This window comes from Giraffa tippelskirchi, chromosome 4 (assembly GCF_054371585.1).
Source record: "Giraffa tippelskirchi isolate mGirTip1 chromosome 4, T2T-mGirTip1v1.2.pri, whole genome shotgun sequence".
NCBI lineage: Eukaryota > Metazoa > Chordata > Mammalia > Artiodactyla > Giraffidae > Giraffa > Giraffa tippelskirchi.
The window spans coordinates 188,878,733-188,905,433 of NC_137278.1; the positions used below are offsets into that span (position 1 = coordinate 188,878,733).

Here is a 26,701-nt window from a genome sequence, read left to right on the forward strand (position 1 = left end):
TTGATATAGGTATACATTGTGAAAGGATTCCTTGCCCTCCATCTAGTTAGTTAACACACCCACCACCTCACATATTTATCTGTTGTTGAGAACATTTATGTTCTACTCTCTTAGCAAGTTTTAATTACATAATACAATGTTATCCACTGTAGTCCCCACATTTTACATTAGATCCTCAGACCTTGTTTATTTATGGCTGAAAGTTTGTACCCTTTTACCAACCTTTCCCTATCTCTCCCAACCCCTCAACCCTGGCAACCACTTTTTTACTCTCTGTTTCTTTGAACTTGATTTTTTTTCTTTTTTACACACCACATATATCAAGTAGTGTTTGCCTTTCTCTGCCTGGCTTATTTCGTTTAGCATAATATCTTCTTGGTTTATCCATCTTGTCACAAATGGCAGGATTTTCTTCCTTTACATGACCAAATAATAGTCCATTGTATATTCACACATACCACATCTTCCTTATCTACTCATCTGTGATGGACTCATAGGTTCTTTCCATATCTTGGTTATTATGAATAATGCTGCAGTAAATTTTGAAGTTCAGAATTCTCTTTGAGATCCTAATTTCATCTTCTTCAAGATTATACTCAGTAGTGGGACTGCTCAATCATATGAAAGTTCTATTTTAGTTTTTTGAGAAACTTTCATAACTGTTTTCCATACTGGCTGTACCAACTTTTATTCCCACTAACAGTGCACAAGGGTTCCCTTTTCTTCACATCCTTACCAATGCTTGTTATCCCTTGTCTTTTTGACAATAGCTCTTATCAGGTGTGACATGATATCTCAGTGTGGTTTTGATTTCCTTTTCCAGGATGATTAGTGATGTTGAACACCTTTACATAATATACCTGTTGACCATTTGTATATCTTTGGAGAAATGTCTATCCAATTCCTCTGCCCATTTCCTAATTGGATTGTTTGCTTTTTGCCACTTAGTTAAGTTCTTTATATATTTTGGATATTAACCCCTTCTCAGATACATGATCAGCTACATGATTTGTCCCATCTCATAGATTGCCTTTTCACTCTGTTGATGGTTTAAGCTAAGGTATTCAAATGGTAAAAATTGTTTATCTGTATTTGTATGTTAAGTGCAGCATCCTGATAAATATTCCACAGGAGTTACATGAAATGGGCATTTTGACATCAGCAGCAGTCCATTGGAGACATCTTCACCTCCTCTGTCTGTGGATGGACTTAGCCCTATGCCTGCCAACTTAGTCACTAGAATTAACTATAGTAAACATTCATTCAAAACTTTTCTGAAACATTCCCAGTTTAAAATATTTTGTCCCAGTGTTGAAATAGCCAAGGAATTCTAATGCTTTAGGGTCTATTGTACAGTTACCATGTGCATGCATGGCTAAGTCATTTCAGTCACGTCTGTCTCTCTGTGGCCCTATGGACTGTAGCCTGCAAGGTGGACAGGCAGGTTCTTTACCACTAGTGCCACCTGGAACTAGCTATCACAATTCATTGTATATAAGGAAACAATACAAGAATCCTTAGATGAGCTTTTTTGTTTGCTTTTTTTGGTTTTTTTTTTTTTGGCCACATATCTTTAAAGCTATGCTGCTTAATGGGACCCATAGATAATGGTTCTCCCTTTTAGTAGCCCAGTAGGCTCACATCTGCATTGTGTTAACTGCAAAAAGAAATGACTTCAGCATTTTCTTACCCTGTACTATCGGCTGTCAAGATCAATGTTTTTCTGTGTTTCTGTTAACAGTAAATCTGATAATAGTGCTGCCATTTTTAAAAAAACATAGTGTCCATGTACATTTAAAAACGAGAATAAAGAGAGTAGTATAATGAGTTCAGATGATTTTCTTGCAGTAATATTTCCTTTGGTAGGGTGTTAAAGGTTTGTTTCTTAAACATACAAAGCAAAGATTACGAGTTTTGTTATTGTTGTTTTTTCAACCAGTTTTATTTTATACAAGCTGTTAAAGTCTGCCTAATACCGAAATCACCTATTATTGAAATTTAAGAGAAAAGAAGGCTTCCCAGGTGGCTCAGTGGTAAAGAATCCGCCTGCCGATGCAGGAGATACAAGAGGTGTGGGTTTGATCCCTGGGTGAGGAAGATCCCCTGGAATAGGAAATGGCAACCCACTCCAGTATTCTTGCCTGGAAAATTCCATGGGCAGAGGAGCCTGGCAGGCTACAGTCCATGATGTCACAAAGAGTCAGACACTACTGAGCCACACACACAGAGGAAAGAATTTCTTGTTTTTGTTCCTGGTTATTTCCGGAATTAAGATTTAGTCTTTGCACTTATTACCTTTCTATTATAAGCAGGTCTTTGCCAAAAATGTATCTATCACCCTCCCATTTCATAATACATGAACATGTAATGGTCAGTCACTTGAAAATGAAACTGATCACAGTGTAGTAGATGGTTCTTGTTAACTGATGCCAGTGCTCATTCAAATAGTTTTTGTGATTTTTTAATCTTCCCTGCTTTGTCTTTCAGCACTCCAGTGTATCAGAGTATCCTTCAGCTGATGGGTATGCGGCATTCAATAACATTTATGGAAGAGGGCCCCATTCGGACCAAGGGGAGGCTGCTGTTGCTTTTAAGCCAACTCCTCTTCGCCATGTAGATAGGTAACTTTTCTTGGGCCTCATTTGGAGAGCTGTAGATGATTATCTCTGGTTTAACACAGATAGAGGTGCCAGTGTCTGCATTGTTCACTGATTCTTTAAACTTCCATTCTAGTAATTATCTGTTAAAGTCTCAGCTGTTCCTTTGTAGAGCTGGCTTTGCTGAGCAAGGTCTCCAGTATAATTCTAACAGCGTAAATGCCATTGATGACTTTCCATGTTTTAAAAGATGCTTCTGACAGAATCTGTGAATTAAGAAGAATTGTTTTGAAACTCTCTAGTATATACCAGATGGTCTCTAAGGATCTTTCCAGCTCTGTAACTTTTAAAGGAAATAATTTCTATCTTTGTCTCTCCCAGCAAAAACAAACAAACCTTCCTTTAGATAGATGTATTTAAATTAAATATAAACTGAATATTTAAATAGAATCAATGCCATATTTACCATTTTACCATTTCATTCTGTATTTCATTTTTACTTTTCAGTTTCATATTTCATTTATTTTCCCATATTTACTCTCTCAAAAAATTCAGTATAGGCAAACATGGAGAATTAAGATGGGAAAGAAACAAATTGAATTGAAATAGGTTCACTTTTTCAATTTTGTTTCCAATGTAAACTGCATGTGAGGTTTATATGGAGACAACCCATGTACATAAGAGAAAGGAAAAGGTGAAATATTAATAACAAAGGTTTAGGAGAATGATCATTCAGATGAAGTGGGGTAGAGAGTTGGCCCCAGCACTTTCCTATCTCAAAACATCTCTTACTATGAGTGTTAGACACCCTTAATTTCAGTATATATTTTTCCTTAATAGAATCTAGAGAAGGTGGGGTTTAAAATTTTTTTTTGCCAGGAGTGATAACAGAGGTAATACTTGAGTAAAATGATGTGGAAATTTTTCAGTTATTATTCTAAGGGCACTAGTAACATATTAAATTTGAGTACATAGATAAGTCAGCAATGAGTAATACATTTTGAAAATGTCAACATATGAAAGAAGTTTTAATTATAGATTCAATTTTTAGTAGATACAGGTGAAAATCAGTTTTGAAGTTTAAAAATTATTTCATTGAAATTCTTCTTGAGTAACTTGTTCCTCATCCTAATATTATCTTTTTCTTTTTTTTTTTCTGTCTTAGCTGTCATTATTCTAGAAATTATTTCAGATTAGTAAAAGAAATTCCATTAGTGAAGGGATATTCAAGTGTAGAGACCCTAAAACTGTCAATATTTAGCCAGAGAAAGAATTTTTTAGAGGAGTAAATTGAATATCTCAGTTATCTTCAGGGGTCCAGTCTCTCAGCTGGGCTTATTATGACAGAAGCTGAATAGTTAGTAGATACCTGGATCTTTGATGTTGCTAAGAAAATTTGTCATCATTCTTGCAAAAACTGTTTTGAAAGTTTTTTGGTCTGAAATATAATACAGAGGTTTGGGGTTTGTTTTTATAATTATTAATCTTAAACTCTTACTATATGCCAGAAATGCAGTAAATACCATGTGAAGTATATTCACTCTTCAGTGAAATTATAGTGCCATTTAGGGAAAGCACTTTTTGAATTTAGAACCCTCACCTTTGAGGGATTATAGTTTGCTGCTATTCAAAAGCAATTCATGGCTTTCTTTAGAAGTCTCATATCATTACCTTCTCTGTGTCTGCTCTCTGTCTGGTGTGTACGTCTATATGCAGACTCTATATCGAGTGTGTATCTCTATATGCATACTCTGTATCAGGTGTATATCTATTACTCCAAGTCAGAAACAGAGACCGTCCATTTTGATACATGCTAGATCTCTTAAGAAGCATTGGTACATCTAAAAAATTGCAACGTGTGATTTTCAGATTGATGTCTATGGTCAGTGTCTTACCCATGTTTAATCTATAGAGGGCAAGAAATTATAAACTATGAAGATTTGTAAATTCTAAAACACTTTGTAAGTGCATGCTGGCAGTTACTTCTAAGATGTACAAAATAGCAAAGACTGTCCTGCAGGCCCCACTGTGATTCAGTATCCAGACGACCTAGGTGGGCAACAAGCTGAATGGCCACTTCACAGGGGAAGAAATGACCGAGCATCTTTAGTTCCTTCCTGCTTCTCTTACAGAGATGTATGAGGAAACATGGGAATGTAAATAGAGGAGGAGATTAGGGAATAAAATTAATTTTAAAATAAAGTTATTATTTCATTACTGAAATGAAAGTATTAGTATATTGTTGATATGTCTGGTTTTATTATATAAAAGCATTTTAAAATTACATTGTTAAATCTGTTGTCATTTAATGATTAAAGGAAGTGTTTGGTTTTTAAATAAAGTTTCCTTTTCAAAGAGTATACATGTTCTTGATAGTTGGGGAGTTTGGGATGGACTTGTACGCACTGCTATATTTAAAACAGATAACCAACAAGAACCTATTGTATAGCACATGGAACTCGGCTCAATGCTATGTGGCAGCCTGGATGGGGTGGGGGGGGTAGTTTGAGGGAGAATGGATACATGTATATTTATGTCTTGAGTCCCTTTGCTGTTCACTTAAAACTATATGTAACGTTGTTTTTGTTTTTTACATAATATTGTTAATCGGCTGAACCCCAATACAAAATAAAGTTATTTTTAAATATACCTATTCTTACTCTTAAAATAAGTTTATAGTAAATTAATTAACAAATTAAGTGTTATTTGTCTTGTACTTAATCCATACCTTCCTTTGCAATTTAGATAACCAGAGGTTTCCTAAAAATTAACAGTCATAATGTTTTCATAGATATTTGGTTAATGAATTGAAATCATTGCTTGGATCAGTGAAATCAACATATAATTTAAATTACCACAATTGGAAATCATCATCAGTCTCTTTTAATTTTATGACACATGGTAACATTGATCATTATCCTGGCCCTTTCATGGTAAAAATGCTGGTTTACAAAACAATATCCAGTATTTTGGATTTAATGGACAAAGAATTCAAAGATTTGCATTTTAGATTTGGCTTTGCACTAACTAGCTTTGTGATTTTGCATTATTTATTTTTACCCTGGCCATAGTTTGTTCATTTTAATGGTAAAATCGCCAAAGTTTCTTTTAGTTCTCGTATTCTATAAGGCATAATAAAATAACTACTATCTAAATAACTTGTCCAAGTGGTTTCTGGTAGAAATTGGCTTGCCTTAGCATTTTACTTCTGTTTTTCTTAGGAAAAACTAGCGGGATGATCATGTTTTTTCCTTCTTTTTGTAGAAATTATGATCTACAACCCAAGAAATACGCCAAATCCAAGTACGACTTTGTGGCAAGGAACAACAGTGAGCTCTCAGTTCAAAAGGATGATATCTTAGAGGTAATAGAATTTTACCTTTTTTATACTCTTAATAAAGTAAACTTATTTTCCTTTTCTAGTGTATATCTAAACCTTCCTCAAAGAAATGCTGAGGTCAAGAAATTATTCTTCGGTATTATTTTACCTTTCCAAGGATACAGCGTATTATAGATACCTGTGTCTGTTTAGGAAGGGGTATCTGATTTGTCTCTTTTGTGTCTGTTTTGTGGGAAATGTGGTTGGATTTCTTGGCTTACTTTGCCCTCTTCCTTCTTCTGGCCTTTATTTTTTCTGGAATCAAGGCTGATTATCACTTCAGATGTAGATGCACCACAATTCTTGTTTTTGTTTTAATTGAAATATAATTGCTTTACAATGTTGTGTTAGTTTCTGCTGTACAACAAAGTGAATCAGCTATATGCGTGTGTATATTTATATCTCCTCCCTCTTGAGCCTGCCTCCTACCGCCCCATCCCACCCCTCTAGGTCATCACAGAGCACCAAGCTGAACTCCGGGGCATGTAGTTGCTTCCCACTGGTTGTCTGTTCACACATGGTAGTGTGCATATGTCAGTGCTGCTCTATTTGTCCTACTCTCCCCTTCCACGCTGTGTCCACATGCCCATTCTCTACCTCTGCATCTCCATTCCTGCCCTGCAGATAAGTTCATTAGTATCATCCTTCTAGATTCCATATATATGCATTGATATATGATATTTTTTTCTCTTTCTGACTTACTTCACTGTTTGACAGACTCTAAGTTCATCCACATCATTATAAATGACCCAATTTCATTCTTTCTTATGGCCAAGTAATATTCCATTGTGTATATGTACCACATGTTCTTTATCCATTCATCTCTCAGTGGACATTTAGGTGGCTTCTGTATCCTGGCTATTGTGAATGGTGCTGCAGTGAACACTGGGGTGCGTCTATCTTTCTGAATTATGGTTTTCTCAGGGTATATGCCCAGTAGTGGGACAGCATCTTATTTTAATGAGAAAACATTTCCTCCTTCCTATTTTAGTACCCTTGCACAAGTGTACCCAGCAATGAGTGTGCTAATGGTTTTGGGAATAATCCACCATGGCCAAAATCCCTTTCTTTAGTTATAACTGAGACGTCATCTTTTTTAATATATAATGTGGCCAGGTCATAATAGTTATTGTAAAAAAAAGTTTTTAATACATTTCCTGTCTGTTCTAATCTTGGAGACAATAGACCTTTTCCAAGTGACTCATCTTAAACACTTCTGATACCACAAATAGTTAAACATTCTTGGGAACTAATATGGACCTGGGGTGGAATGGTACCATACCTGTTCTATATTAGTCATTGTAATTCTTAGTGTAATTCCTGAGAATCATTTAACCCACAGTATGTTGGGGTTGAGTCAGTATATTAGAAGTGAAACCATTTGCTTGGTCTAAGAATAAAGATTGAACTTCCTTCATAGCTTAGTTTGGTACAGAAATGACATCTTTATTTTCTTGCATGATGACAGATCCTTGACGATAGGAAGCAATGGTGGAAAGTTCGAAATGCAAGTGGAGACTCTGGATTTGTGCCAAATAACATTTTGGATATCGTGAGACCTCCAGAGTCTGGATTAGGGCGTGCTGATCCACCTTACACACATACCATTCAGGTAATTATGATTTTTGAGCAAAAATTTAACTTTTTCAAATTTTTAGATTCATCGCCCCTCAACAGAACTTAAACACTTTTTATGTACTAGTCATTTTGAGACTTCATTGATTGTATAATTTATACCTTTTTTTCCCTAGGTAGCTGGGACAGTGGCTAGGGACATAAAAGGAAGAATTGTACATTTATTTTCTGATTTACTTCTTCAGACAATTGCTTAAGATCTTTATCTCAGTAACTGTTTCTCTGAATACTGTGTTTTTCTACCATATAGTATTTTTTACATTTGGAGAAATGTTGGGTTGCCCAAAAGGTTCATTCGGATTTTTCCTTAAGATGTTACAGAAAAACTTGAGCAAACTTTTTGGCCAACCCTGTAGTATTTCTGCCTCTTCACTCTTACCCAGAGCCCTCCTGTCCAAGGGTCATGATAGAGGATGGCAGTGGTTGGAGTGTCTACCAGTTCATCTTCCCCAGACTTTGCCCTCATCCTCTGAATAGACTTTTTGATTATAGTCTGTTTGCTTTCAACTTTCCAACTATCACATCCTAATCCCTTTTAAAAAACTACCTTCACTTGGCAGACCCTCCACCCAGTTTTTGCACCATTATCTTTCTTCACGTTTGACTTGGGCCAGCACCACGTGCTTTTGAATCTGTGACCTGCTCTCTAGAGTCAGACCTGTCAGCAGAGATGGAATGGATGGACTGTCCCACTCTTAGCCTTTGAACCCACAGTGACTACCTTCCCACGGCCCAGGGAAAATTCTTTTCATTTTCAGAATCTTGAGCAAAAGGTCACATCTGATCCATAATAATGTCAAAGATTTGAGTGGAAGCTGAAACTATGTAGAGTATACAGTGAAATAGTGAAATTCCATGCCTAGGTTTAGTAAAACACAGGTTTTCCAAGCCTAGAACTGTGGTCATGGGCTGTTACGACCATTCTGTAAGGACTTCTGGCTTCTCACAGCATTCAAGCCCAGGGCACGTCCCACAGTTATCTGGAGAGACATTTGACCTTACTGGAATTCCAGAATCAAGCAAACATTTAAAATAAAGAATTGACATACAACTTATATATCTCGATAACTTAAAGCAATGGTGGCGGGAATCCTGTTTGCTGTGCTTGTTTTTGGGCTAGCCCACTCTGCTTATGTGTCACGTACTTATTTTATGTTCATCGTTTGTCATTAGCTCTTGATGCCAAAGAAGGAGTTTGAGTTATTCAAGGTATGATCTGCTCTGTTTCCCGTGGATTTTTGAAGTGAATTTTCTAATCAAGTCCTAATACTTTTTTCTTTCCCAAGTTCTTACTTTTCTGATTTTGTGATGTGGTTACCTGACCAAATACAGGCTTCTGTCTGGTTTGTAAATATCAATTCTTTGTGTTCTTTTCTATAGAGGTTTTGACTGAATGCCTTAAACAGTGTTAGAGTGTATGCCTAAACCAGTGATGGAGTGTATACCCTTTGAGCTATAGCAACTGTTTGTTTTTTTTTTTAACTTTTTTGTTTGTCTTGGGGTAGAGCTGATTAACAATGTTGTGATAGTTTCAGGTGGACAGCCAAGGGACTCAGCCATATGTATACATGCGTCCATTCCCTCCCAAGCTCCTCTCCCATCCAGGCTGCCACATAACATTGAACAAAGTTCCCTGTGCTATACAGGAGGCCCTTGTTGGTTATCCATTTTGAATATAGCAGTGTGTACATGTTATAAGCACTGTTTTTAATATTTAACTCACAGTAAGCAATAAGAAGCACTATTCACAAAGGATATCCTGAGTTGCTATATGTGAACAGAAGCCCAGATTTTATATATAAAATGTTAGAAACACTTAGCCAAATGTGTTTTTATTTGTGTGCTTGGTTGCTAGGAATGGCAAACTCCCATAAAATAAGATACCTAAAACTTGCAAATACAAATGTGAATTCTAAGTATTTTTGCCCACTTGAGATTTCCTGGGGAATTTAACCTCTCTTACCCTTTCCTGTTTACTGTTCAGTCTTGTCTTTTTCTTCAGTTCAGATTCCGGGCTTGAGCCATAAGTTGACTTTCTGTTTAAAGGTTGCTTCTGTCTAAACCTGAACCAAAACTATTAATACATATCATAGGTAGAGTACTTTCTGAGAACATAAAAATCTATTTCTCCTTCCTTGAACAGAGCCTCAGCTGATATTTTTTGTCAACTTTGGCAAAACCAAGAAATTTTTTAAGTGCTCATGGGTTTCAGGAGTTTGCTTGGCTACTTTATGTAAATAGAAACTTGTAGGGATTGCTTGTTTGGGCTGTTTTCCTTTTAAACTTTTCAACACTATCTGACTGTTGAAATTTTCTGGATATAGCTCTGAATGTGGCAAAGTACATAGAAATGTGGATAGAAGCTGTGTGTGCGTGCGTGCATGCTTAGCTTGGAAGCACCACGTTTAAAAGGTATTAAAAGCAATCTATTTTTTTTAACACCTTCTGAAAACTTTGGTCTGAGCCCAGCAAAACCACCAAAATCTTGTAAAATTTTAATAAGCTAGCTTGAAAATCTGCTATCTGGCATAAATATGACTCTGAAAGAATTCCTATTCTCAAAGTATTTGTAACACTCAGAGAAAAGAGACTAGAGTAAAAAAGAAAAGAAAAACAGCCTCAGAAATATTTGCCAGTTATTTTATCTCTACAAGTGTTACCAGATACTTTCAAGTATCTAAAAGAAAAATTATGCAACTGTTTTCAGAATGACAGTAAATAAAGATGCCACCATATTACTGGTTTCAGTAATCCTAACACCCTAATCTGATAGAACTCCACTGGATTACAAACATATCAAAAGTGGATTCTGTGTCTTATTCATCTTTCATTCATTCATGCTGCAAATATTTATTGAGTGCTAGCATCTCACACTTGATGAAGAGAAAGACAGAAATCCTAGCACTGAGCAGATCCCTCTATAAAAGCCGGCCACCCAGAATCAAAATCTCTGGACCATCTCCCCTGACTTTGCCCTTCCTTTGTGTTCGTTATCAGGAGCAGTGACCCTCTCTCTGCTCAGAAGTGACTGACACTTTTCTCCCTGTCTCATCCATCCAGTGATACCAAAATTGTACAGAAATTTAAAGAAACTTCTTACGAAAACGTTCTAAATCTCTATACTATACCACAGAAAGATGCTCAGGCTATCTGCCATGTCCATTAAGGACCTCACAAATACTAGGATGTTTAATTCCTTCATCAACCTTGTGAAGTAGGCACATTTATGTATCAGGAAATTTAAGTACGGAGAAGGAACTTGCCCACAATTACACAGCTGCGTGAAGCCAGGATGGGGCCCTTGGACTCTAGAATCATAACCCACGCTCTGATATACTTGACTGTCATGGGAAATAGTGCTTACAAAAGGTTGATACCCTGTTTTGCATAGATACAGAGTGTTCTCCGTGAAAGGTGAAAGTGTTCATCACTCAGTCATGTCGGACTCTTTGCAACCTCACGGACCGTAGCCCACCAGGCTCCTCTCTTCGTGGAATTCTTCAGGCAAGAATACTGAAGTGGGTAGCCTTTCCCTTCTCCAGGGTGTCTTCCCAACGCAGGGGTCAAATCTGAGTCTCCTGCATTGGCAGGCGGAGTGTTTACCCCTGAGCCACCTGGGAAGCCCATGCAGCATCTACAAGGCACTGAATTTTTAAAAGGCACAGTGTTAGGACTGTTATTCTCATATGCTTACATTTCTTGTAAATAAGTATATGTAGTGGGCTGTAGTGGGCTTGTACAGGTTTTCTATATAATGCTCCTGAAAAGCCCAAACAAATTTTCGGGGCAATCAATAACTAGTGGCAGTTGCTAGAGGAGGGGCATGAGACAAGCCATTGCCTGTGGCTCACACACTTTTGGGTAGAGATTGTCTGCTGTTAGCAGGGATGCTCGTACCTGGCACCAGTCTGAAATAGTTGTTGAGATGCCACCTGATGTCCCCGCGAGTCCAGGCTGCTGAAGATCCTCACATTTGGAGTGAATTTTAACAGCTCTCTGTAAAGACAGCCATTCCCACCAAAAGTGTTTTCCCCCATGGCTTCAGCAAAGTTTTAAAATTAAAGGGAAGGGAGGTAATAAAGAATTTATGAAAGATGCAGGACATTAAAAAAAAGGTTGGATGAAACCACTGGGAAAAAGAAGTAAATGTTCCTGAGAGATGATGGAGAAATGAACATAAATGACCTATCTTTTGATGGAAAGACTGTCATTGAGCATTCCAGGCCTTTGGCTTACTTTTGCTGGGCAACACATGGACCTCCAGGATGTTTCCTGCCCTCCTGGCATCTACTTGCCAAATCAAGTTTCCTGTAGGTCTTCTGACTTGACTTCCTGACGTCTCGCACTTGGACTGTTTGTCTACCAGAATCACCCTTTTGCCGACATAGGTTTTTTTAATCATGCTGTATATTATATCTCTATTTTTTAAATTTATTTTTTAATTGAAGGATAATTGCTTTACAGAATTTTGTTGTTCTCTGTCAAACCTCACCATGAATCAGCCATAGGTATACATATGTCCCCTCATACATATGTCCCCTCCTTCTTGAACCTCCTTACCATCTCCCTCCCCATCCCACCCATCTAGGTTGGTGCAGTTGAGTTCCATGCGACATATAGCAAATTCCCATTGGCTGTCTATTTTGCATATGGTAATGTAAGTTTCCATGTTACTCTGCCATACGTGTCACCCTCTCCTCCCCCTCCCCCGTGTCCATAAGTCTGATCTCTGCGACATAGATTTTCATGTTGAATGCCAAGTCTGAAACCAACCCCTGCCCTTCTGTTATGTCCAGTATCCTCAGAGGCTTGACTGAAGAACTCTTGTATTTATTATTAACTGTTAAGTCTCTGCTTATTATTATTATATATATGCTACCCTACCAAGATGCATGTAATTTTGAATGTCTGGTCATTATGGTCCAGTAAGTTCAACAGAAAGTTTTCCTGTCTGCTCTGTTGCAGAGCAAGAGATGTTGTATTATAGAAACAGCTCCAGTCTAGGTCCTGGTGGATGAGGATTCTAGTCCTGGCTCTGCCACTGAGTAGCTGTATGACCTTAAAGAAAGCATCTCCTCAGGGTATGTGCCGAGTAGTGGGATTGTTGGGTCATACGATAGTTTTATTTCTAGTTCTTAAAAGAATTACCATATTATTCTCCACAGTGGCTGTATCAATTTACTTTCCCACCAACAAAGCAAGAGGGTTCCTGTTTATCCACATCCTCTCCAGCATTTACTGTTTATAGATTTTTTTGATGATGGCCATTCTAATCAGTGTGAGGTGATATCTCATGGTAGTTTTGATTGGCATTTCTCTAATAATAAGCAATGTTGAGCGTCTTTTCATGTATTTATTTGCCTGTATGTCTTCTTTGGAGACATGTCTGTTTATGTCTTCTGCCTGTTTTTTTAATAGGGTTGTTTGTTTTTCTGATACTAAGCTCCATGAGCTACTCGTATATTATTTTTCTGTGGTCCAGTTTGCTGAATTGTGAAATGGAAGGGACCAAGTTTCATAATCTCGAGAATCCAGTCTAGATATAAAATTCTTTTATGTTCTATATGCATGTTTAAGTAGAGATGTTAAATTAAATGTAGAGATGTTTTCTTCAGATGAATACTAAACCACTAGCACTACTAATTTCAGCTCCTGTTATGAATGCTCTGTTTTTCAGGCTCAATCCTGATATTCAGATATTGCTGGACAGAGAGGAAAAGTTTACTAAAGATGTCTTTATATTCATTCCAGTAGACCAACTTCCTAATAATATTCAGTGCTTAAAATTTTTTTTGAAGTTAATCTTAGAACACTCTATTCATCTATTAAGTAGAGGCATGGTCTTTAGACTGGGATGGTGGATGGTCTTAGATACTTTTATTCTGCTTCATGCATGAAAATTTTTCCAAATATTTCTTGCAGTAATTTGAATAATACCTACTCTCCTTCTCTCTCTCCATGTATATAGAAATTCCTGCCCAACATGCATGTGTACAAAATTATAAAATTTTGTTTAAGTGCTTACAAGTTCAACTTGCTAAAAAAAACACTGTGATATATATGTATTTCCTTTTGTAAAGAAACTTATAAAAAGAATTAGTTTTACATGTAATGAACTGTAATTGTATTCTTTATGGACTATAAGATGAACCCTTATCTTAGTATTTTAAAACACAATACTTGGATACACAAATAGTCACTGAAATACTCTACACTGTTTATACTATAGTGTGAGTCTATATAATTTGTTTTATATGACTAGATAGTGGTGGAAATTAATTATATATTTACAGGCTCCTTCTCTGGTTGATTTGTGGGCAGGTAATTTTACTGTCAAAAACTAATTATCTCACACTCTCTGATATTTGATGTGAAGTATAATTGATATTATTGTAGTTCCATCTCCTATGTTAAATTTTCTCATTTGACGTGATTTGCTCCATTTTCCTAATAGCAATTACTTGGCGAGCTGTCAGAGGTAACCCACATTTATTCCCTCAAGGCACTTCTTTTTTGATGTAATTTTTTGGATTCAGTCTCTGGACTTAACACCCTCCAAATGTTCCAGCTGTGCCTAGTTTTCACTGCAGAATGCCAAAGAGACTAAATTTAGAGGGGAAAAAAATGTGTAGATCCATTTTTAAGAACAGTTCAATTTTAATGGCTTTGTTGGGCTTGCTTGCATAATTTCCCCTCTGAAGCAGTATCCTGCATGATTCAAGAGCTTATTGACAAGTCTCTTTCTTTAGTCCTTGAGAATTTCTACTTAGCTTTAGCGGCTACAGAAAGGTAGACTGGACTTAATTATCAACAGAAAGTGCATGTTCCGTGTGTGCTCAGTCACTCAGTCATGTGTCCGACTCTTTGTGGCCCCATGGACTGTGGTCTGCCAGTCTCCTCATGGAATTTTCTAGGCAAGAATACTGGAGTGGGTTGCCGTTTCCTACTCCAGGGGATCTTCCTGACCCAGGAGTCAAACTCAAGTCTCTTGCCTCTCCTGCATTGGCAGGCAGATTCTCTACCACTATCACCATCTGGGAAGCCAACATGTTCCATGGAATCTAGCAATTCTGACTTTCAGAGAAAGAAAAAAACCCAAGAGAGATATTGTTTTAAGCAGAACTTGAAATATATTTGTGGGAGATAAAAGAAAAGAGTTAGGAAGTGCCGATGATGGTAGAGAAGCAGGGCCACACCGAGATGACCCATCATCCCTGTCTGCTCACTACTGAGGGCTTTGGGGTGTGGGACTTTCAGTGCTAACACTGGGAGGGTCCCAGGCAAAATGGGAATAGTTGGCCAAGATTTATTTTTGGGTTTGAAGACTCAGCACCCTTGGTTCAGTAGAAGAAAGTTCGGGGTAGAGTTCTACTCTCTAAGACTTTGCGTTAAGTTGATGGGCCATCAGCTCTCTACTTCCAACCAGAAGTAACCGAGAAACAGGGCAAGAAGGGGAAGAGCAGTGACTGGGTGGTAAGTAGACGACAGTGGAGAAGATGGGGGTGCAGAGAGAGAAAAGTGATTTCACGAGTCAGGCCTGATTCTCTTTCCTTCCCATGGAGGATGACTTAGCCATTTCCATGGAAAAGCCACCTTGGTTTTGGAACAAGTTGTAATGATTTAAGAAAGGTGCTCCCCGCCCTATCCCTTTTTTATTCCAGGGGTTGGAAGCATGAGGCAGGTAGGAGGACCATGAAAAGGGGAAAATATGCAAGTAAATAAAATTTACAACCTAATTCATGAGACATTTTCCTTTGGTTTCTCTGTATATTTTATATATATATATATATTTTAAGTCTGTGATAGATTATACTGATAAAGTTGTATTATGTAGCAATGACAGATGATTGAAATGAGGCACAGAAGATTTGGCGAGCCTGTGTGCAGGCTTGATTGTGACAATAACACAGGTATTCAGTTGTTCGCAGTATTATTTGATGGCTAGCAAAACACGAGCTGTTCTTGTTTTTTTGAAAGCAGAAAAATATGAATCATATCATGGAATGCAGAAGCTGATAGCATTTTTTGGTTTGTTTAAGCATTAAAAGCAATCATTTAAATGCTGACACTTTTGAAATTCTAACGTGAGAATTCACTAACCTTTGATGAAACCATGTGCCGAGGACATTCTTGTCAAGGGGACACTGTATATACATTAATCAGATGACATTGGTGTGTGCTAAGTGTTACATGTCTGTGATGTTTGCTGTATTTTGATTGCTCAAAATATTTTTTGGCCCAAATATAGGAATATTGTTTTGTAGATGATAATAGTAATAATGTACTTGATTATCAAATATTAGAAATGTTTCCAGGCCTTGGATGTGGAGGGGCAAGCAAAGTCTGTTTCTCTCCCATCTAACTCCGTGGCTTGCTCTGTGAATTTAACTCCTCCTCACTCCCACCCCCCTCCAAGAAACAGCAGCAGGATAAACTCTTCTTTCAGTTCTTCTCCCATCCTTGGTTCATGACCCTCCTACCTCCCCTACCCACGGGTGGGTGAATGGAAGCTTTTAAAGGGACAGTAGTGAACCAGGGCTGCTTCCCCATCTGGTTTCCACAGGTGTTACTCATTTGCTGTGAAGGTGCCTCTGAGGATGGTGTGTTGTTTCTTAAGTAAGAAAAAGTGATGAGTGTGTGTGGTGTGTGTTTTGATGTTTTTGATCTCTGTGGAAATTGGGAAGGCCTCTTTTAAAATCAATACTGCCTTATATTTGGGCCAATTTAGAAATTAAAAAACTCTTCTAGTCAAAGAGCCAGATTACCAAAAGGCTTGCTTTTTGCATTTTATTGGCTAATCCTGAATTTCAGAATAATTAAAATTGTGCCAGCACTGTATCTAAACTTTACCAAATTGTAAGTCATTGCTCTGTAGCTTTGCTTCAATCCAAAAAATTGCCTTTTGAGAATTTGGAACTTATTCTAATACAATTATCTGTTATTTTGTTTAAAGCTTTAACTATTGTTTTTAGTTTGATAGGGAATATATATAAAAATATTATTTTATAAATGCATAAATCATTTAAAAATTACTGAAAGTTATATATTCTGTCACATCCACCTTTTAAAATACAAATCCCCACATGACCTTTTTTTCTAATAATATGCTTTTGAGATGTAGTCATAAACATTTAATTAAAGATTATCTCATGACCCTCACCACATTCCTATTTTTAACAAGAAATTTAACAAATTAGCTTTAAGATGATGGCCAAAAAGGTTATGGTTTGAAAAAATTAACTATTTTAAAATTGTTTATTTTAAAGCATAGTCCTTTTATCTATTGAAATATTATCCCTCTTTTTAGCAAATTACTTGGAAACAACAGAATTAAACACTTTTGAATAAAACATACATTTAAAATAAGGAGTGACTAATGCCTTATGTTGTTGATATCAGAAATCTTTTGCCTACCCTGCTGTTGTATGACTGCTGGTTCAAATTTAGTTTTCTTATCATTTATTACTGTCATTAGTACTCCTGTTTGCTATTGGTATATACTTTTGACTGCTGAATTTACATTTTGATTCTGAAAAAATGTGTAGAATATTTAAAAGTAACCTTTAATAATTGTTGCATCATGTAGGATTGGAGGGTTATATGTGTGCATGTGTGTACGTTAACACACCCACAAATTTGCTATGGATCTGCAAGTAAGTTTACAAATAAATAGCCAACAACATCCAGTCAAAGTATAATTTATTTTCCTAGCCTAGGTTTATATCTTCACAATTCTGAATGAATTATTGGTTTCTTTTTAGAAACAAAGGATGGAGTATGGCCCAAGAGCATCTGACATTCCTTCTGCCCCATCACCTCCTCCAACACCAGCTCCTGTCCCTGTTCCCCTCCCACCTTCCACTCCAGCACCTATTCCTGTGTCAAAGATCCCGGTAAACATAACCCGTCAAAACAGCAGCTCCAGCGACAGCGGTGGCAGTATTGTGCGAGACAGCCAGCGACAAAAACAAGTTCCTGTGGACCGTAAGTTTCCCAGGGAGGCAAAAATACACAGTGTCTCCTGTGAATTAAAAGCACTGCTAGGTAAAAATTTTTGAGTGTTGTTTCTGCTGGTGTATGCTAAGTCACTACAGTCATATCTGACTCTGTGACGCTATGGACTATAGCCCGCCAGGCTCCTCTCTCCATGGGATTCTCCAGGCAAGAATACTGGAGTGAGCTGCCATGCCCCCCTCCAGGGAATCTTCCTGACCCAGAGATTGAACGTGTGTCTCTTGCAGCTCCTACGTTGCAGGGATTCCTTACCATGGAGCCACTAGGGAAGCCCCTCTGCTGGTAATAAATATTATTAAATATATATAATAGTCGTTTATATTTGCATGGTGCTTCATTGATTGCAAAGTCCTTTATATCTTATTTCTCATCCTCCAAGTAATTCTAAGAAACAGGAAGTCCTCTTTACTCTCTAATGTGTGTATTTCTATACATATTCCAATCTATTGTGGTGGCTGAATGCAGACTCTGAAGCCAGACAGACTTGAGTCTATAGTGAAACATCACTTGCTGGCCACGAGACCTTCAACAATGTAATTATTTTCTCTGTACTTTAATATCTGACTCTTTGAAAACCCATGGACTCTAGCCCGCTGAGCTCTGTCCATGGGATTTCCTAGGCAAGAATACTGGATAGGGTTGCCAGTTCCTTCTCCAGGGGATCTTCCCGACCCAGGGATCAAACCTGGTCTCCAACATTGCAGGCAGATTCTTTACCATTTGAGCCACCAGGGAAGCCTAAATATATATATATATATATATATATGAAATTGTTGGGTGTTGGTTCATGGGCTCCGAAGAGCTCTAGTACCATAGTCCTTGATGTCTCAGTGCAGAAAATAATTTAGCGAGAGGCACAGAGACAGATAAAAAGTGATTTATTAGAATAGGACACTTATGAGGCTTATGAACTGGTGGGCGAGAGATGCCCTGCCCCAAGAACTTACTGGGCTACAGTTTTCTAATCAAAGGAAACATCAGGAGGGGAAGAACTTCTTTGTCTTTGTTGAGTGGACGTCATGCTTCCATCATCAGCTCCTCCTCCAGGTTGGGTAGGGGAGTTTTCTTGTCCCTGCCTGGTGAAACTAGGTCCACAGATTATTGTTTATGTGTGCAGAGAGCATGTCTTAGGGATCACTGACTTAACCAAGCTCATCGGGCAGGATGTGGGTCTCATGCCACCATTGTTTTATTGTTTTGGGACATGTCTCGTGCTTCTGTTGCATGGTTTTGTTGCTAAGCATGTCTCCTTGGTTTTGTGGTTAAGCAAACCTACTTTCCTGAGTAATCATTAACTTATAGCGGTCTCCAATATTTTTTACTTACAATCCTCTAGTGGGATTAACTATTTAATCACCTACTTGGCTTCCCTGGTGGCTCAGATGGTAAAGCCTGCAATGTGGGAAACCCAGGTTCGACGACTGGGTAGGGAAGATACTCTGGAGAAGGAAACGGCTACCCACTTCAGTATTCTTACCTGGAGCATTCCTTGGACTTAGGAACCTGATGGGCCACAGTCCGTGGAGTCACGAAGAGTTGGGCATGACTGAGCGACTAACACTTTCACTTTTTTTTCGTCCCTTTACTCTGTCCCTATCATATATATGGTATGTATACATACACACACACACACACACACACACACACAAAATCATACTAGCTTAAAATAATTAGTTCTGAATTCTGTTCTTTTCTCATATAAACATACTTTTACTGTAGATGATCACTCTATTTTCTTTACTTTCAATATTATTTATACTGTTGGAGTAACTTGAAAATTCATCATCATGTGAAATCTCATCTCTGGCATCCAGATACATGTCTTGAACTATTAACTTTATAGCTAGATCAGATACTTGAGATTCAGGTTTTTATCTCGGTAAATCATAGCCCCATCTATTCAGTTGTGGTCTTTCTTGATAAATTAAAAGTTTTTTTAAAAGAAGACACTGAAACTATTATTGTTTAATAGTTCTAGAAATTCTGGTTAAATACAATAAGCACAAACCTACTTTTATACATTACTTTCTCAACTGAAGTATAGTAAATTTTAAATTACCTTCTTATCCATATCTTGACCTTACCAAAGAAACTAATGGAAAAATGAAGTTTTGGAAAAATGATGAACTTTTTCTGTGCAGCAAAAATAACTATGCCTGCACGCATGTATGGTTGAGAGTGTGTGTGTAATTGGCTACTAAATTTTAAAAGGCTACATTTCCATGTATTTTTTAAAAGGTGGCTTTTCTATTTTTTCAGACAATAAAGACAGTTTTGAGATGAGAAAGTTTTATAAATGTTTTTGTTTATTTCCCTAAGGAAAATATTGCTCTCAGAGAGTTTCTTCATTCTTAGCACCAGTTTATAATATCTCCCTTTTCTGATACGTCAGTGCAGTAATCTTTGACATGGTGGCACTTTTTTTCCAGGCCTGGGATCAGGGTTCATAGGCATCCAGGCCCAATTTTGGAACAGTCTGTGGGCTGGGACAATTTGTTCTTTGTCCTAGTCTAAGAAACTAAGAATAACCTAATGGGAAAGAGGCATGGTTAGAATTCTTTAAAGATAGAGAACTCTCCTGATAATTGTGACTCATCATTTTTAAGTCTGTTTTTCATAAGCCAAAGGGTGACATTGGTATGTAAAGCATAAACATCTCTCCCCAAATTAACACATGCACTTGTTTCCTTAAACTAGTAACATTCTTATTTTTATATAAGTTATATTTACTTATATAACATTCCTTTTAAAGATAGCTCAAAAATAGTTTGTCATTAAATAAAGATAATTAATCCTTTTTGTATAACAAATATTCTCTTGATAACTTTTTATCTCTGTGAGCACTTTTTTGGAGAACATTTCTTCTGAATGAATGTTGGGGCTTCTCAACAGTCTTTTCAAAGCAAACAGACACGTTTCTTTATCGGTAGCCTGGTTTCTTTCAACATATACATTTTGTGCTACCTATGTTCTCTGCATATGGTCTCTGATAAGACTTCTGATAAGAATAAAATTGAAGGAGCCATCATTTGAATACTCACCCATAAAAATGTTACCAGATAGCCATAGACAAGGAAAAAAAGTCAACAGGTCCATTGATTCAAACCAGCTGCTGGAGCCTTGTGTCATATGAGCTCAGTTCAGTTCAGTTCAGTTGCCCAGTCATGTCCGACTCTTTGTGACCCAATGGACTGCAATACACCAGGCTTCGCTGTCCATCACCAACTCCCAGAGCTTGCACAATCTCATGTCCCATTGAGTTGGTGATGCCATCTAACCATCTTATCTTCTGTCATCCCCTTCTCCTCCTGCGCAATCTTTCCCAGCATCAGGGTCTTTTTCAGTGAGTCAGTTCTTTGCATCAGATGGCCAAAGTATTGGAGCTTCAGCTTCAGCGTCAATCCTTCCAGTGAATATCCAGGGTTGATTTTCTTTAGGATTGACTGGTTTTTTTTCCTTGCCATCCAAGGGACTCTCAAGTCTTATCTAACACCACAGTTCAAAAGCATCAATTCTTTGGCACTCAGCTTTCTTTACGGTTCAACTCTCACATCCATACATGACTACTGGAAAATTCATAGTTTTGACTATACAGGCCTTTGTTGGCAAAGTAAGGTCTCTGTTTTTTAATATGCTGTCTATCTAGGTTGGTCATAGGTTTTCTTCTTTTAATTTCATTGGCTACACTCACCATCTGCAGTGATTTTGGAGCCCATAAAAACAAAGTCTGTCACTGTTTCCATTGTTTCCCTATCTATTTGCCAGAAAGTAATGGGATTGGATGCCATGATCTTAGTTTTTTGAATGTTGAATTTTAAGCCAACTTTTTCACTCTTCTCTTTCACTTTCATCAAGAGGCTCTTTAGTTCCTTTTTGCTTTCTGCCATTAGGATGTTGTCATCTGCATGTCTGAGGTTATTGATATTTCTCCCAGCAATCTTGATTGCAGCTTGTGCTTCACGAAGCCCAGCATTTCGCATGATGTACTCTCCATATAAATTAAATAAACAGGGTGACAGTATACAGCCTTGATGTACTCCTTTTCCAATTTGGAACCAGTCCATTGTTCCATGTCCAGGTCTAACTGTTGAACTGCATACAGATTTCTCAGGAGACAGGTAAAGTGGTCTGGTATTCCCATCTCTTGAAGAATTTTTCATAGTTTGTTGTGATCCACAGAGTCAAATGCTTTAGCGTAGTCAGTGAAACAGAAGTAGATGTTTTTCTGGAATTCTTTTGCTTTTTCTGTGATCTAGTGGATGTTGGAAATTTGATCTCTGATTCCTCTGTCTTTTCTAAATCCAGCTTAAACATCTAGAATTTTCCTGTTCACTTACTGTTGAAGCCTAGCTTGGAGAATTTTGAGCATTACTTTGCTAGCACGTGAGATGAGTGCAGTTGTGTGGTAGTTGGAACATTCTTTGACATTGCCTTTCTTTGGGACTGGAATGAGAACTGATCTTTTCTAGTCCTATGGTCATTGTTGAGTTTTCCAAATTTGCTGGCATATTGAGTGCAACACTTTAACAGCATCATCTTTTAGAATATGAAATAGCTCAGCTGGAATTCCATCACCTCCACTAGCTTTGTTCGTAGTGATCCTTCCTAAAGCCCACTTGACTTCTCACTGCAGCACATCTGGCTCTAAGTCAGTGATCACACCATTGTGGTTATCTGGGTCGTGAAGATCTTTTTTGTATAGTTCTTCTGTGTGTTCTTGCCACATCTTCTTAATATCTTTTGCTTCTGTTAGGTCCATACCATTTCTGTACTTAATTGTGCCCATCTTTGTTCCCTTGATATCTCTAATTTTCTTGAAGAGATCTCTAGTCTTTCCCATTCTGTATTTTTCTATTGTCATGTGAGCTCTTCAGTTCTATTCATCATAGTTTTCAAAAAGGCTCTCTTCTTCCCACTTTTGGAGAGATCAGTGCTTCAGTTGTTTTGCATGTCTTCTGCTTCCTTTGAAATGTTGCTCCTTTTATTTGAGTTTAATTTTTAGTGATATAAGAAGTGTTGTTTTAGAGAGAGGTGTAAAGTTAGTCTAGTACATTGTTCTGTGCTAGGACACTGCAAGTGGAAACCAAAGCCAGGAACACATCACAAGGTTTTTATATTCGTTGGAAAGAGGTTATACTTTAGACTAGAGATGGTCCTGCAGTGGCTAAGTCGACAGATAAGGAAATAAATCTTTTAGTGTGGTGATACTTTTTTTATTATTTCTTTGAGATGTTCTCTGTTGTATGGCAGTGTGACTAAATTGTAGTGATTTAAAAGAGTTAACTAATAAAATACATGCCATGTGTTAGCTAAATGTAACCACTGGTAATATTCCCTCTCTCTCTAGCCTCTCATCCTCCCTCCTTCCCTCTATTCCTTTCACTTATTTCTCTTTCTTTTGACTTCTTTCTTCTTCAAAAGCTTTCCTGGGTACTTGAGAAATTAAAAAAAAAAATAGGCTAAAATAACACTATCTTATTATTTCACACTTTCACTTACTTCTCAGGGACACCAAATACTTTCTGAAATAACTCTTCCTGAAAAAAAGAATCAGAAGAGTGGTCACAGAAGCTCCCTTAGTGACCAGGTCACTGTCACTTGCCAAGTTAGTTAAATTGGATTATTGTATCAGTTCTTTGTATTTAATCCTTGAAGGTGATATACTACAAATATGTATGTGTATGTCTCTGACTCAGGTTAAAAGGATGAATTTAGCTGTTGTATTGAGAAAAGAATGAAGAACAAAGGGTGGGGTCATGGAGAGAAGCATCAGAGAGATCTGTGAATAGGCTGGTGGATCAGACCAAGCTGGCAACAGAAAAAAAATGGAGTGAAGTGGTTGGATGTGTGGTGTATTATAATGGTAGGACCAACAAGTTTTGCCAGTGGATTGGATGTAATTGAGGGTAAAGGGGAATCAGGCATATCTCAGTGGTATTTTGCTGGAGGAACTGGAAAAATAGAATTCCCAACTAAGTTGGGAAGTCTAGCATAAAAGCAAGCTTCAGGAGAAGATGAGTTATTCCAATGTAGACATGTTACATTTGAGATATCTAATAGACATCCAAATGAATATATCAAGTAGAGAGTTGGTGTATATGAGTCTAGAGTTCTGAGGACCAGCCTGGGCTGCAGAAGTAATTTGGGTAGGCACCAGCTTTTAAATGGCATTTAAAGCCATGAGACCACCCACAATGATCATTGATGCGGAGAGTGCATCAAGAAAAGAGGTCTAAGGACTGAGCCCTGGAAAGTTAGGGAGATGAGACAATTCCAAGAACAGAATACTGAGGCCTGTGAGACAGGAGGAAAATCAGAGCGTGTGTGTCCTGAAGGCCATAAGAAGGTGTTTCAAGAAGGAGTTTCCTTTTTCAAATGTTGCTGATGGATGACATAAGTAAATGACGGGAGATCAACCATTGGAGTTTAGCAAAATGATGTGGTGAGATGCACCAATAGCCTAATCGCAGTGAATTTAAGAGGAAATTGAAGAAGAGTAGTTTCAGTAGGCTAGTCTGGACAGTTTTTCTAGTTGTGCTAAAAGAGGAGCAGAGAAATGGGCAGTAGCTGAGAGGGGGCGTGGGGTTAAGAAAGGGCTTATTTAGGGACTTCCCTGGCAGTCCGGTGGTTAAGACTTCACCTTCCAATGCAGGGGGCACAGGTTTGATTCCCCACTCAGGAAGCTAAGATCCCATATGCCTCATGGCCACAAAACCAAAACATAAAAACAGAAGCAATATTGCAGCAAGCTCAGTAACGACTTTAAAAATGGTCCACTTAAAAATCTTAATAAAAAAAGGACTTATTTAAATGTGAGAGAAGTAACAAAATAATAGCATGTTTTTAATTGGTTGAAATGATTCAGTCAAAGAGGAAAATTGATAACATGGAAGAAGCAGGGGGAAATTACTGTCAGAGGATTTAAATAGACAGAGGACTTGGGGTCTAGTGCACTTGCAGAGGGGTTGCCTGAGGACTGTGGAGTCACTTGTCTATAATGTAATAGGACAGCTGGCAGAGTGTACAGGAAAAGTGCTGGCTGTGCTGGTGGTGAGGAGAGCTACTAGGGAAACTCAGGGGGGAGAGCTGCTAAGGAAACTTAGGGAGCTAAGTTTAACTTTTTTATTTTACTCAGAAATGATGAAAGTGAGATCATCAGCTCAGGGTGAGGATTGGAACTGGGCGTTGTGAGGTTTGCAGAAGGAAGAACGTAGGAAATGTTTGTCTAACGGCAGGCAACTGTATAGTCCCAGGTGGCATTTGTCACCTTACTGTGGACATTTGAGGCTGTGTAATTCTCTGCTGCAGGAGACTGACCTGCGTGCATTGCAGCCTGTCTTGTTATCTCAGCCCTCTACTCACTGCACAATGATAGCTTCCTTCTTTCTCGACCCCCATTTGTGACATCTTCCAAGTGTCTCTGGCTGTTGCCAGATGTCCCCTGGGGTCAAAATCCCCCACCCAGTTGAAAACCACTGGCCTCAGGAAATGTAGCATGATTATCAGGGAGCATTAACTGCCCAGCGGAGGTTCGTGATCATGAATTTAACATGAGCTCACTCAGCACTGTTGTGTGCTATTCAGTGTGCAGGTGCCGCACAGAATAAGAAAGTGAGATTTAACAAGGGTGGGGGCCTTGCCAAATGAATACAGTGAAGACAGAGAAGAAACAGGGAGTGATTTTAATAATTGATCATGAAGTTTATCCTTGGCGAGAATGAAAGGGAAGATAGGAGGAACACTAGATTGTCAGCCCTGCTGGGGTCAAAAGATTGTTGGCATTGGAGTTCTAGAGAGAGTGAGTTGTTGGGGCTTTCAAAAAAAATAACCTCCTCTGTGTTGGTATCTAGGGAGGAAATCTCAGATGGAGGAAGTGCAAGATGAACTTATCCACAGACTGACCATTGGTCGGAGTGCTGCCCAGAAGAAGTTCCACGTGCCACGGCAAAATGTGCCAGTTGTCAATATCACTTATGACTCCACCCCAGAGGAAGTGAAGACGTGGTTGCAGTCAAAGGGCTTCAACCCTGTGTGAGTCTCTCTGGGGATCCTTTACAGTTCTGTGCGTAAAACATGCAGTGTTTTCAATTTGATCACCAAGATGCACAAGTGATTCCTAGAAAATGTGAGAACCCAAGCTGCATCTGTTATACTTAGGAAATGATTCTAGCCATTTATAGCTAAAAAAAGAATTGCAAGAAGCAGAAATAACTGTCTTTTGTTGGCACCCCATTTTCTAGGTGGTGGTGTCTGTTCATCACTGGTTTCTAAAGCAATCTGTTAGCAGCTGTCTTTATCCTTCAGAAGGTCACATGTGTAGACTGGGGTCTTAACCTAGACTCCCCAGACCACAGAGGACATAAAGCAGAAACTTTCCTTCCGCTGCAGCATGTAGATCCCAAGCAAATAAAAAAATAGATGACATTACTTATCATGGGTTATAACCTGATAGAGCTTTGCCTTTCGGAAATCCATAGTGAAGTTTCTATTTTTCCATTCAAAAATTGTAAATATTTTGTGTATATTTGGTACACATATTTGAATATGTGTATTTGAACTCTTTGAACAATACGTATTCAAGAGAACCTGACACATGGTAAACTCACCTATGACTGAAACGAATGAGGTACACTGGTTAGTCAGTTGCCTGACTGCTAGAAAGTTATCTGTTCCTTCTACAAAACACCACATTTCAAGGAATTGCTACTACATAATAAGAATAATAAACCCAGATGTCTCTTTTTTGATAGTTTATGATTAGTGATCTTATATAGCCTCAAGGTCATTATCAAGCTAGCCCCTGTCATTGCTCTAAGCACACTAGTACCATTTATGATTTGCAGTGTATAGAACACCTGGAGAAGAGAGATTGTAGAGGACCAGAAATTTTCCTTTTGTTTTTTCCAGTTTGTATGTATGTATGTATGTATGTATTTATAATTTATTTTTATATAAATATAGTTGATTTACAGTGTTATATTAATTTCTACTATAAGCAAAGTGGCTCAGCTATATACATTCATTTTTATATTCTTTTCCATTATGGTTTACCCCAGGATGTTGAATATAGTTCCCT

The 26,701-nt window shown here is 37.9% G+C and overlaps 1 protein-coding gene across 11 annotated transcripts in view; it reads left to right on the top strand.

The window, feature by feature from the left end:
- Nucleotides 1–26,701, top strand: part of EPS8 (EGFR pathway substrate 8, signaling adaptor) — a 194,127-nt gene that overhangs the window by 163,591 nt on the left and 3,835 nt on the right. For 8 of the 11 annotated variants that reach the window (XM_081589150.1, XM_081589144.1, XM_081589146.1 and 5 more), the window contains 5 exons: nt 2,488–2,621; nt 5,862–5,961; nt 7,445–7,588; nt 17,373–17,595; nt 25,476–25,656. In XM_081589150.1, coding sequence (XP_081445276.1) covers nt 2,488–2,621; nt 5,862–5,961; nt 7,445–7,588; nt 17,373–17,595; nt 25,476–25,656 — 782 coding nt within the window. Of the gene's footprint in view, nt 1–2,487; nt 2,622–5,861; nt 5,962–7,444; nt 7,589–8,784; nt 8,821–17,372; nt 17,596–25,475; nt 25,657–26,701 lie in introns of all 11 variants that reach the window. The other 3 variants (XM_081589143.1, XM_081589145.1, XM_081589151.1) reach the window with 2 other exon arrangements.